The following is a 12,706-nucleotide window of genomic DNA, read 5'->3' as shown; positions in this document are numbered from 1 at the left end:
TTCTTATACAGTCTGTAATTGTATTCAGGTGTACGTCTATTGTTTCAGGTGACATCATTGTAAATGATTAATTGCAGAAATGTCTACAAATTGAGATTTTCTCCTTAACTCTTTTTTTTGTTGTTGTTACATTTTCACGAAAGTTCACATTGCCCAGGAATGCGCAAAAATGCAATTTGTTTGCCATCTTACAGCAACATTTTGCAACTTTTTACAGAATTTAGCAAAAATATGAGTATCTTTCAATGTGCTATCTCCTGGTTTGTGAACTTCCCTGAACAAATTGTGCATCTTTAAAAATGACAAGGTCAGAGCCTGAATGGCTTATAATGCCATGTTACCTAATGAATGGGGATCCAGCCCTTCTATTTTGAATGTCTATCATTTTGTAAAAGCAATGATTCACTCTTATAACAGATGGGTAAGTGGACCATGGAATTATTTATTCATCCAAGTGAGACGAACTCCAGTTAAGAGCTGCCAAAAACTCATCAGTGTAGTAGAAAAAACCCAATGTCATATACTGCACATGCATGGTAGGATTTTATGCATGGTTTATCCATATTAGTACAGTGAATGAACACTTAAGCCTTTAGTTGCCGGCATTAAGAGGTAGATATCTGGTATTTAGCTATGTCTCTGGTAATGTTATCTTTAAGACCTTAAAATGTTATTCTTCAATGTTAAATAACATCATGAATGCTGTGACACTCCACTAAGTAACAAACAGAAAAGGCATTAAACCACTAAATCAACGCTTTAGTCCCCTCGGGGGCCATCTTCATGAAGTGTCTTTCAGAGAAAGCGTTCTGAAAGAGCTGAGACGCTGCTGTAATGATTCAATACATTTCTTTCCAGGTTCGTTATAGGCATTCTGCAGAGTTTAAATTGTTTTCTGGTATATGTGGTGAATGTTTTTTGAGTACCTATTTCTACAAGATAATTTTATCTGTCAGTGGGAAAGTGTGGTGATCAGTGCACTTATAATAATAGAAAGCCGGTGCTTCATATTTCTATTCTTATCACTTCAGTGATGCTCATGCCATCTCTTGCTCTGGTGGCACATGTCTCATATATAATGGAATATACAAAAATAGAGTAGCACTCCGAGGTTATAGTAAAGCGGTTAGCCATTTATTTTCCAACATTTCAGTCCAACACCGCAAACCAAACTGCTTTATTATAGCCTAGGAGAGCTGCTCTTGTTCTGTAAATTGTATCCGGGAATTTCTCCCAGAGCTCCAGCACCCGCAACTATCATTTGTATATTATCTTGCGTGCAAGTATATCTTTTTTTGTGCACATTGCTTATGCCACTAATAAGAGATGGGAAAATGAATTAATTCATTTTAGGTGGTACTTTTTTTTTTTTTACAGGATTCGAACTGGTGTGGGTTCGGGGGGGGGGGGATGATGAGGTACTTTGGAACTAAAGAGCACAATTTGTAGATTCAGGGATGCCCCAGGCCCCTTGATACTTTCCTGTGTTCTCACCGGACATTTAAAGGCTGTCCAATAGGAAGCCGCAATATTTGGCAACCACATTGAACTCGTGAAAGGGGAGGAGAACACCGGTAACAAAACGAGCAGCCGGGATTGCTGCTTAATCATGAAAGGTTACAATGATTTCACCGCGTGTTTGTGGGAAAAGTGGGAATTTAAATGACAACGCTGTACATAACTACATGGCATCTTTCCCTTTGCTCTCATTAATGTGTGCTAGTAGCCATACTGGTCCCAGAACGAATAAGATACTTGGTAGCTTATGATACATTTTAATGGACCAGCATGTCAATCATACATTATATCATAAAGAGTCTACTGCAGTCTCTTGAAAGCTTATGCACAGGAAAACCTTTTCCAATTGATATGGTGGTCCATTAAAAGACATAATCTACCAAATCACTTCCTCTGTTCCCCATATACACATTTCTTTGCAATCTCCCTATCTCCCTTTTTAACCTGTCTCCTTTTTTTGACCAGCCCAATTTTTTTGCCATAAACCGCCTGGCTGTAATTTCTGTGCTGTGGATTCAAATTGCATTTGTTCTCCGGTCATTTCCTTCTAAATGCATATTAATAGTGAAGCATTATATTAAAATGTGTCGGACCATTAACGCAGTACCAGCTTGAGTTTGGCTCCACACAGGTTGTGCAAGGTTGTAGGTCCAAGACTTTGTGTAGTTGTGTTACCTAATTCAGTCTTTCACATTTAACACTGTTAAACGAATGAATCGAAATGCAACAATGCCCAGCTTAGTTCAATTATAATCTTTAAAGCAGCACTTAGGCATTCCTCTTCGTCTTTCTCCCAGGCTTGCAGTGCATGATGGCTCAATATTACTTCTCGGCAGGAGCCTGTGTTAAACCTTAGCTCCTGTAGCTTGGATTATTTTGTTTCATTAAAATAAAACTGTTCAGAATAAACTGAAATTTAACGTATAATTTGACTGGAGAGGAACACATTCCTTTTCTGATGCGTGCTTACATTTGGCCTCCCAAAGCAGAGCAATCCTTTACCTTATATGAATTCATGAACTGCAAGAAGAATTTGCCCTCTGGCAAACTGGTGTGAAATGCTATTGTGTAACGGTGCCTGGCTTCACTTTAGCAAAACGCGTTCCCTTCACCTTCTGTACTGTTAAACAAGAATAGTCTCTTTCATTCCTGTAGTTCGGCGTGCTATTAGGAAATGGTGCAGCGTGCTATTAGGACATAGTTGCGAGTACTAAAATTACGGACAGCTCAACAGCCTTCACCCCCATCCTTCCACATCAGCTATTCATGCAAATGTCCAACTACTGTATAATGATAGATACCGGACGCACAAGGGAATGTCCCTTCCTTTCAAGGACAATTGACTAGGTTTACTGATTGAGACAATCTTTAGCCATATGGTACAATACCTAAATATTATCTATGAATTCTATGTGTATATTCTATGTAATATGTTATGTTTTTTTCAGTCCTATTTTCAAGCCCCATTTTCCCCATGGGAGCCCATATGCAATATACTGGCACGTTCATATGAATGGCGTGCAGAACGTCACTAACATGATTAACACAGCATCACTACCCAGTTATTTTTTCTAAAAAAAACAATGTGCTTTTTCTTTGTCTTTATTACTTTAATCACAAGCAATATTTTGAAATACACCAATAGTTTACTGGTTTGTAGAAATGTTGATGTAAACACAACATTTTGTGAGTCATTTTAAATTGTGCTTTTAGTTTTAGCACTAATCACAGCAAATTTGAAATTGCAGCTGCATCATTTCCTAAGGCCCCGTTCACACAGTGCACTTTGCAATGCTGTGTGCGCGGGTCCACGCATGCGCGCCTCCGTCTGCTGGCCGATGTGTGATCATCCCCAGCAGACGGAATGATGCGACACAGGGCGACATGCAGGGACCGGAGAGTGTGAGCGGGGACCGGAGAGTGGGGACCGGAGAGCGGGGGGGGGGGCTGGGTCACGGGCATTGTAAAATCACAGAAACATAGTATAACATGACGTGTGTGTGTGTGTGTGTGGCTGGAGCAGGGAGCTGCCAATGCATTGATTGGCTGCTGAAATTGACGTCACGCTGCTGGAGCCGGAGATCAGTTTCAAAAGACTCCCGCGACTGTAGCAGAGTTGTCGCTGTACTTTGCAGACAATGGTAGGTTCAATACTGAACACTACCATTGGCCACCAGGAGTCTGTGACGAAAGCGCACGTGAGTGTGCGCACGTCGCGAAGTGCGCTGTGTGAACGGGGCATTAGTTACCGATGTAGTCAGCCTTGTTTCAATTGATAACACAACACATCCTGTTATAATGCAGACTATCAGTGAGTTTCCATAGGATTCGGTGGCAGTGTTGGTGCAGAATATCCCAACATACCCCTTATAATGGAAATGGATAGTAAAGCCTACTGCATCCGTATACCTGGGCCTCGAACTTGCCTCCAGGGAAGCATTTACTGTATATGTTATTGGGCTATTCACTTGGTTTTTAAACTGTGATGTACTCTTTTGCAACTGTTCATTTTGTTAGTCAATTAAGTAAATGATTCAGACATATTCAAAGCATAATTATTATTTAATTGAACGGAGGCAGATAATTAACATGGCTGCTGTCTAATGAAGGACGTGGTGGGTATACCACATGTTGGCTATTTTAGGAAAGGGGAGGAAACACCTGAGACTACCAAGATAATAGACAACATTTTCACAACCATAAATTATGCAGATAAGCAGTGTTCAAGTTACTTGTTTTGGTAACAAGCACAAGTTGCCTTTTTTGTTTTTGTTAAAGCAATCATTTACTCCGTTCATGCGTTGTTTTATTTATCTTCCCTTTTTTGGTTTATCTAAGTATGCTATGGTGGTATTATTGGCCTGTTTACCAAGATATTGGGAGAAACAATATGGCTGCCATGATCAAATTCCCACTGGCAGCCAATAGAAAGCTTTGAAGTTGTTGGGAGACAATGGCAATATGAACTTTCCAGTAGGATCATAAGGGTAATCAAAGTCCATTCTTACCACACTCCTTCCATATATCTTAGTTTTTCTCAAATCGTAGCTTGATGGTGCTGGCTAGAGGGATGGCCGGTATCTCCCCGCCGCCATCAAACAATGAAGATCAAAGACAGATGTCCTTTTATTCACTGCACTGTTCAATCATAGATCTCTTAGTTGAATCTTTCAAACGTTTATGTAACAGAAATCCAAAGTGTGTTTGATATGAATTCTGCTAAATAAACATTTGAAACATTGAACTTAGAGACCTATGATTGAACAGTGCAGCGAATAAGAGGAAATTTGTCTTTGAGGATCATAAGAGTTATATTATAAGGTTTCTGGTTGCATTTGTTAAGTAGGCAATCCAAGCTGTCAGATTTTTTTGCTCATTTGTTTTTTTTTATATATATAGCATTGAAGCAGGGGGTCTCCAGAGCTGAATCCCATTCATTTCAGCTCCGGGGACCCTCTGCTTCCAGAGATATTTACCTCTAAATTAGGTTCCGGTACCAGCTCTCCTCGGCTGCCAGGGTTCACAATATGACCGCTGTTGACAGTTTTCACGTCCTGCAGGCCAATAGGAAGCTGTGACATCATCGGTGCTGCTTCCTATTGGCCCATGTGACGCGGTAGCTTTAAACTTTAAAGCCCTGCTTGCTCAGCCAGATCTGCTACGACACCTACTTCGCAGGTAGGTATCTCCGGAAACGGGGGGTCCCCGGAGACAAAATGAATGGGCTTCAGATCCGGAGACCTCCTGCTTCAATGCTATTTGGGGAAAAAAATTAAAAAAAAAGTGGAAGAAAATTTGCTGTCTTGGATTGTTCCTTTAAATAGCATCTAGATAATATGTGTTAATCCTACACATTAAATGATGACATGCTCATCAGTAGTATAGAAGATTGCATACATTTCGAGAGAGGTTATGGACACAGGATATTTGAGCATGATTTCATTGATGGAAAACTGGAAAGTAGGCATAGGCAACTTGGAATGTGAGCCTGTGACTTAAGCAACTTCCACTGCAAATGTGACTATTGCTCGCTTGCCAGAGGACAAACTCGGTTTAAAGTTCTACAAGGGCAAATTTAAAAAAAAAAATATATATATATATATATATATATATATATATATATATATATATATATATATATATATACAGTGTTCGACAAACCTATACATTTGCTCGCCCCGGGCGAGTGGATTTAACCCCCGGGCGAGTAAATATTGGCCCAAGCAGCACACGTTTGGCACTAGGTGGCGAGTAGATTTTTTTGTGTGGCGACTAGATTTTTTGGTGATTTGTCAACCACTATATATATATATATATATATATATATATATATATATATATATATATATATATATATATATATATATATATATATACATGTAGAGGTATCAGTACCGTGTTAGCCGAGCTTCAATAATCAAAAAAATAAAAAAATAAATAGATGATACCGTTCTGCGGCTAACGAAATGCTTTTATTTGTGCGAGCTTTCGAGATACACTGATCTCTTCTTCCGGCGATGTTACTAATATATACACCCGCACCCCTAACATACACCACCAAGATACCGCATATATATATTGTAACACCGCCGGAAGAAGAGATCAGTGTATCTCGAAAGCTCGCACAAATAAAATCATTTCGTTAGCCACAGAACGGTATCATCTATTTATTTTTTTATTTTTTTGATTATATATATATATATATATATATATATATATATATATATATATAATCAAAAATTGAATTGTGCACTTTTTGTGCATGAAAGGCAATATATATATATATATATATATATATATATATATATATATATATATATATATATTGCCTTTCATGCACAAAAAGTGCACAATTCAATGTTCTCTCTGGAAAATAGAATGATTAATGTCTTTTATTTAAAGGTATGTACATACCGCTGCACCAGAAAACTACAAACAAAGACAATGGTAATAAAAAATTACCCTACTGGGCAAACCTTTTAACCCAACATTATAGCCAGATTATGTGAAACATAATTAGGAGCGTCAGTAATTTAAAAATAAATATTGTGAATTTATTCTGGCACATTTTTGCAAACCACCAAATTTAAAAGTACAATATTCTTTAATAAACTCACTGTATTTGAATTTGCAGTTCGCGCCGTGTCTTCCTTAATCTGTGTATAATATCCAGCTGACATATGGCTTTATTTAGCAAAGTAAAGGACTGCGATGGGATAAACCAATATGTTTATATTGTGGAAGTGATCAACACCTTTCTTTTTTTGACATTTTATTAAAAACTAGTTTTTATTAAAAAAAAAAAAACACTCTGAAAGTGGTTGGAAATGTTTGGGGGTTGGGGGGGAGAGGAATGATTAGCCCAACTTTAAAGGACTGCCCTATCAGCTGCAAATAGGAACTACAGTACAGTATGTTTAATGGTATGAATGGTGCCTTCAAAGACAAAATCAGTAAAAAAAAAAAAAATTAAATCATTTTTTAAGCTTCTTATATTTCCACGGTCCTGAAATGATTTTGTGGTTTGCAAAATGTTTACCAGCATTGTTTGATGCCGGTATTAATCCAACAGCTATAATTGTAGCAAGATATGCATCTATTAAGTATTGAATTTTTATAGGACCCAGGTTGAAAAAAATAAAATAACATTCTCCCTTGAAGGATGATGGACTCTTTCTTATGTAGCAAATACACTTATAAAGCTTTGCCTGCTACATAGGCAGCCCTTGGATATGAACATCGAGCAATGTGCAGTTATGACATCTCAGACATCATCTTGATCTGAAGACAATAGCTGAAATGATGATCTTTTGTAGCGCTAGACTTCACTGTTCTCTAATGTAGAATACAAACTGACAGGAACATGCACTGTGCATCTGGACACTGGCAGCAAAACGTGAAAAATCCTACAGTATATCGGTTTAAAAAAATAAATCAGTTCTGTAGTATTAGATAACACTGGCTGCATTTAGTTTTTTTACTCCTACTGCCATTTTTAATGATTTTTTTAATGTACTGATAATATTTACATTTCATAGCATTTCTGTGTGCTAAAAACATTTATTGTTTTTAAAAATTGTTTATTTAAATCTAATGAGGTGATTGTTTGGCATTAAACAATCTGGGTGATCATTTCAAACAGTTCTTTCTGTCACAAGTGTATAATTGAGAACATTCGTACAGTATGCAGGTGACATAATTCTGAGGTTATTCATCAGAAAAACAGCATCTTCATGTTAATTATTTAGCTGCAAATATGTTACCTTCAAATTGTCTAGGTTTTGGAGATTTTGATGTCCACGGGCCATTTTATTGTTCAGATTGTGATTAAATTGCTGCCCTGATGCAAAACTTTCATTTTGAAATACATCACATTTTAAATATGGGTTTTTAATGGCAAGGTACGTGTATATTAATCTCTTCACTGCCACTTCGTCTTTTGAAACAGCCTCTGACACACCTTATTGAGCTTTGTTATTGGCAACAAAGTATCACAAACAGATATGTTGCTGTTCCAAACAGCAGACTGCCTATTAATCTGAAAACTTTAACAATAATGTGTTATACTTAGTAATATAAAGTTGCATATCAACTGCAGCATTTCACAGACTTCAGCATAGAGTCAGAAGGCAGCCATTTAGTTAGGCACACAATCAGGATTTCTACAGATTTATAACAGCAGCAAGAAACGATCGCCAGCTTTGGTAAGAATGTAGAATTGCACATTGCCACGTGCTCTACATATAAAAATAAGAAAACAATAGGGGAATAGTATTGCTGCTTTAACCCACCACCATGGCACAGAAACCACTAGCTCTAAAAGTGCTCATGTACTGCGGAACGTTACTGGGGGAACTCACGCTCTAAACCCAATCTCCTCCACTTTAAATCATTCTCTCCTCCTATAACACTGCCCTTTCCCTTGCCAAGAAATCCTACTTTCCTTCTCTCATACCGAGTCTGTCCTCTAACCCCCTAATTAGATCAGAGTAACCATTCAATATAATGGGAAGTGGTGAAATGCACCGTAAGCAGTAACTTTATTTCACTTAAGCGCAGGTTGTAACACTGTTCGCTGTGTGTTCACTTCTCACGATGTGGATTAGGCCCATTTAGATTTGACAGTGGGTATCAGCAGCACAGCACCTTGAAATGGGATAGAAGGTGATCACTAGCCTGGTGAATATACTAGATATCGATATACGTTTGTGCAGTACTTGTGCACAATGTAGTAACCTTATCAGAAAATGAATATATAACCCAGTTATTTATTAGTCCTTACATAGATTAAGAATTTAGTAATGTAGGATTACTTTTGTTTATGTAATGAAACAGAATGGTAGACGGTTTTTTGGCAGTGAAGAGAAAAATATACACGTACCTTGCAGTTGAAACTATATTTAAAATGTGGTATTTCAAAAAGAAGTCCATTTATTTGCAAGGTTTTGCATCAGTGCAGCAATTTAATCACAATTTGAACAATAAAATGGCCCGTGGACATCAAAATCTCCAAAACATAGACAATTTGATGGTAACATATTTGCAGCTAAATAATTAACATGATGATGCTGTTTTTCTGATGAATAACTTCAGAATGATGTCACCTGCATACTGTACGAATGTTCTCAATTATAAACGTGTAACAGAAAGAACTGTTTGAACTGATCACCCAGATTGTCTAATGCCAAATAACCATTTCATTAGATTGAAATAAACCATTTTAGAAAACAATAAATGTTTTTAGCACCCAGAAATGCTATGAAATGTAAATACTGTATGTATGCTGGATTCGTCCACTTAAATGAACAGTTAAGATGCCTAAAGTATTGACCAATACCAAGGGTTATTTAGGAAGCACATTTGTACACGTCTCTTAATTATAAAATTGACAAGGGCCTTCTGTACGGAAAAGGCTCAAATATTTTGCCAATGCACTGACAAAGATAATGGATATTTTAGACATCTGTCAGGTTGTGCAAATGTTTACACCACCTCGAACAACCATTGATCTAATAATTTCAACTTAAGTCTTTTGTTTGGGCAGTTCTTCTATGTAATCAATGAGCAGAGAACAAGATGTTAGAGTTTGAGACAAGTTGCTCTTTGAGTTTCTTTGCCCATCAATTGTCAAGCAATTTTCAAAGTGGACTATCGAAGAAATTGAATCATTTTCACAGTCGGGTACATTTTGAGGATTCTGTATTTTATTCCACTCCACTGTAAGAGAAGATTGGATGACATTTCACCCTCATTGTACAGTTCTCAAAATGTGAGCATTTAGAAAATTTCACGGGGGAAAATACAAGGTTTCGCTAGAGTATAACTCACAGAACTGGTAAACGATGTATTTGATGGACTGTTGGGGTAACAGATACTAATTACCTCGTTTCACACTTCCAACACATCACTTTAATATCTTGTGTTCAATACTTACAAAACAAACACCATAAACAATCTCACTTGCTTCTTTCCCAACGCCAGCTCCTTCAATTAACAAGCAGCCATCCATAATCCACCAACCTTTTTATCCCCCTGTACTTATATTTCCACTTACCCTACCTTACAGAGCGCAAGCTCCTTGGGGCAGGACCCTACTGCAACCATGTATGCTTGGGTGTGATATTTTATGGATTTCGTCCTCCAATTCTATTGTGCTGCACGACAGAATATGTTGGTGTGTTATAAATAAACTATAATAATCATAGAAAAAGTCCTCGATCTTCATTCCTTTTGCTGTATTTGTAGCACTCTTGGCTTGCTGTGAAATGTAGAGGAGAAGGGGTTGCCTTTTTATCGTCTTCTTTCGTTAGCTGCTAGATGGCTGATTGCTATCTGATGCCATGACAATTTAGGCCAGTTTTTGGCAATCTCGATTGGACTTGCACGAATGGTGGTAGAGATGTGAAGGCAACTGTACTGTATATGAAATAATAATGCTGCTTATACAAAGATAATCATTGCCTGTAAATGTTTTTGTTGTGCTGGGGGCATTTGCAATGATAAGATAAAGGATAATAAAAAACAAGCACATACTGTATGTCTAGCTACGCTGTATCTTTGGTTTGTAAAGGTGGAAGTGCACAAGCCCTCAGTCCAGATAGTGGAATTTAGCCATGTTTCAATAGATTTTGGCGATGCTGTAAAAACAAAAAATCTCCACTGTTTCTGCAAACTGTGGAAGTGATTAAACTCGAGGAGCTGTCATTTACATCTCAGTGTTATTGGTCAGGTACCATGTGACAGCCGAAACATTAATGTACAAGGCTTGGGTTACCCTACTGGCCAATAGCATCTGTTTCCTGTCCCACAGACATTGAAAAGGGTTCCTACAATTACAGGAACACATTATTTGTCTACATTTTTGTCTGCTTCTCCTGTTTCTTTTCATTCTATTATACATTGGGAATTGTAGCATTGGATTATATGGGCATCTGTAAAGCATGAATTCCCATTATAAACATTTTTGAATCTACAGTATATCTGCAGCTCCTATGCTTGTAAGAACTTTCAGCTCTGTTGATTGTATTTGTATATTCCAGTACATCAGTCCTGCAGCAGTTTGAGATGTCTTATTATACATGCTCCTTCCGCACTAGTGAGAGCGGCATGAAATGTAAAACCAGCATATTGTCCTTGAGAGCAAAGTTTGCATCTCAACGGAGATGGAAAACAAAGCAAGTTTATAGTTTCCTATATTTATTTTCTACGGTCTATTGTATAACAAATCTGATGAATTACGCTAAGGTTAGTGGGAGTGAATTATTTAGCTGCCAGAAGCTGCAGTATCTAAGGCAAAGAGAAGCCTTCGTATTAATTTCATAAATATGCAAAACAACTTTTTAGAATGTGCACCAAAGTATGTAAGCAGCCCTGATTTATTCACTAGAAGCAATAACACTGTGATTTTATTTGTAGCTGCTACAAATTGTTTATATTCTTTTATCTTCTAGGAGTAATTTACACTGCAGATATGCTGGACAAAGAATCAACCAATTCCTATTGGCTAACAGTGTATGCTACTGACCGAGGGGTAGTCCCACTGTTCTGCACCATCGAAGTTTACATTGAAGTGGAAGATGTTAATGACAATGCTCCTCTGACTTCAGACCCCATTTATTATCCAACTGTCCTGGAGAATTCCCCGAAGGATGTGTCTGTCCTTCAAATTCAAGCCGTAGACCCTGATTCAAATTCCAGTGACAAGCTCATCTACAGGATCACAAGTGGAAACCCACAGAACTTTTTTGCTATCAACGCCAAATCAGGTACATACACTATCTCTATTATCATATTGCCATGTTACTTTGTGATGTGGAAGATCTTATTCAAAATGGGTTATTTTGGTAATTATATGTGAAGTTCTTCCTTTTTTTGTATGCAATCTGTAGTCTCATCTAACTTAAAAAAAAAATTTGTTTTGCTTTTGGGCCCACGTTCTATATTTGGGGTACAGCGAAATTGACAAACTCTTCGTGTTGGGACTAGAGTTGGACGAATTTCCCCAGCTTTCCATTCAAAATCCGTTCCGCGGTGTAAAATCCGTCGGCAAATTGTTCCAGTCTCAATCTGTGCGGATTAATCAAATACCGCCATTGGATACAATCCGTCAGTGGATTTTAACATGCTGAATCCTCCACTTGAATTGTTGGTGATAAAAGAAAAAAAATACAGAAAAGACAAATCGCCCTTTTTGAGACCGATTTGGCACCAAAGGAACCAGTCGATCCGAGTCGGATCCAAATCCGCCCCCAAATTTTGCCTATCTCTAGTTGGGACCTGCAAAAAGTGCCATTTAAAAATAATGCGAATTACACATAATAGAAAATAGAATAATTGGGTTATTGCGGCACTAATATGGAGATTATATCTATCTGTCACTCTGTAACCCACTCATTCTCTTTTTGTCACTTGATGTCCTCCCCTTTCGTCTGACACTTTCTGAATCTCCCAATGTCCCACTTGTCTCTCTGAGCCCCCCCCCCCTGTAACTGTCCTTGGCTCCCCCATGTTGGCAAACACTGAGTTAAACCAGCCTGGCAAATAAGATACTGTACCAATTCCGAGAAGCCTGTTGAAAAACACCAGGGACCCACACCTACTTTCCCAAACGTTAAATAGTAACACAGTAAACGTGTCCACTAGTTCGAGTCACCCAGTACAATAACTTACGTGTCCCTCCCTCACTCCC

General features: G+C 37.9%; 1 protein-coding gene across 7 annotated transcripts in view; it reads left to right on the top strand.

Moving 5' to 3' along the window:
* The window catches only part of FAT3 (FAT atypical cadherin 3), a 555,353-nt gene that overhangs the window by 259,083 nt on the left and 283,564 nt on the right, over positions 1–12,706 (top strand). For all 7 annotated transcript variants that reach the window (XM_075592531.1, XM_075592536.1, XM_075592534.1 and 4 more), the window contains exon 3: positions 11,469–11,783. In XM_075592531.1, the coding sequence (XP_075448646.1) occupies positions 11,469–11,783 (315 nt within the window). The remainder of the gene's footprint in view (positions 1–11,468; positions 11,784–12,706) is intronic.

This window comes from Ascaphus truei, chromosome 3, assembly GCF_040206685.1.
Source record: "Ascaphus truei isolate aAscTru1 chromosome 3, aAscTru1.hap1, whole genome shotgun sequence".
In the NCBI taxonomy this organism is placed as follows: domain Eukaryota; kingdom Metazoa; phylum Chordata; class Amphibia; order Anura; family Ascaphidae; genus Ascaphus; species Ascaphus truei.
The sequence above is the reverse complement of the archived record's forward strand: the minus strand, read 5'-3'. Positions and strand labels throughout refer to the sequence as shown.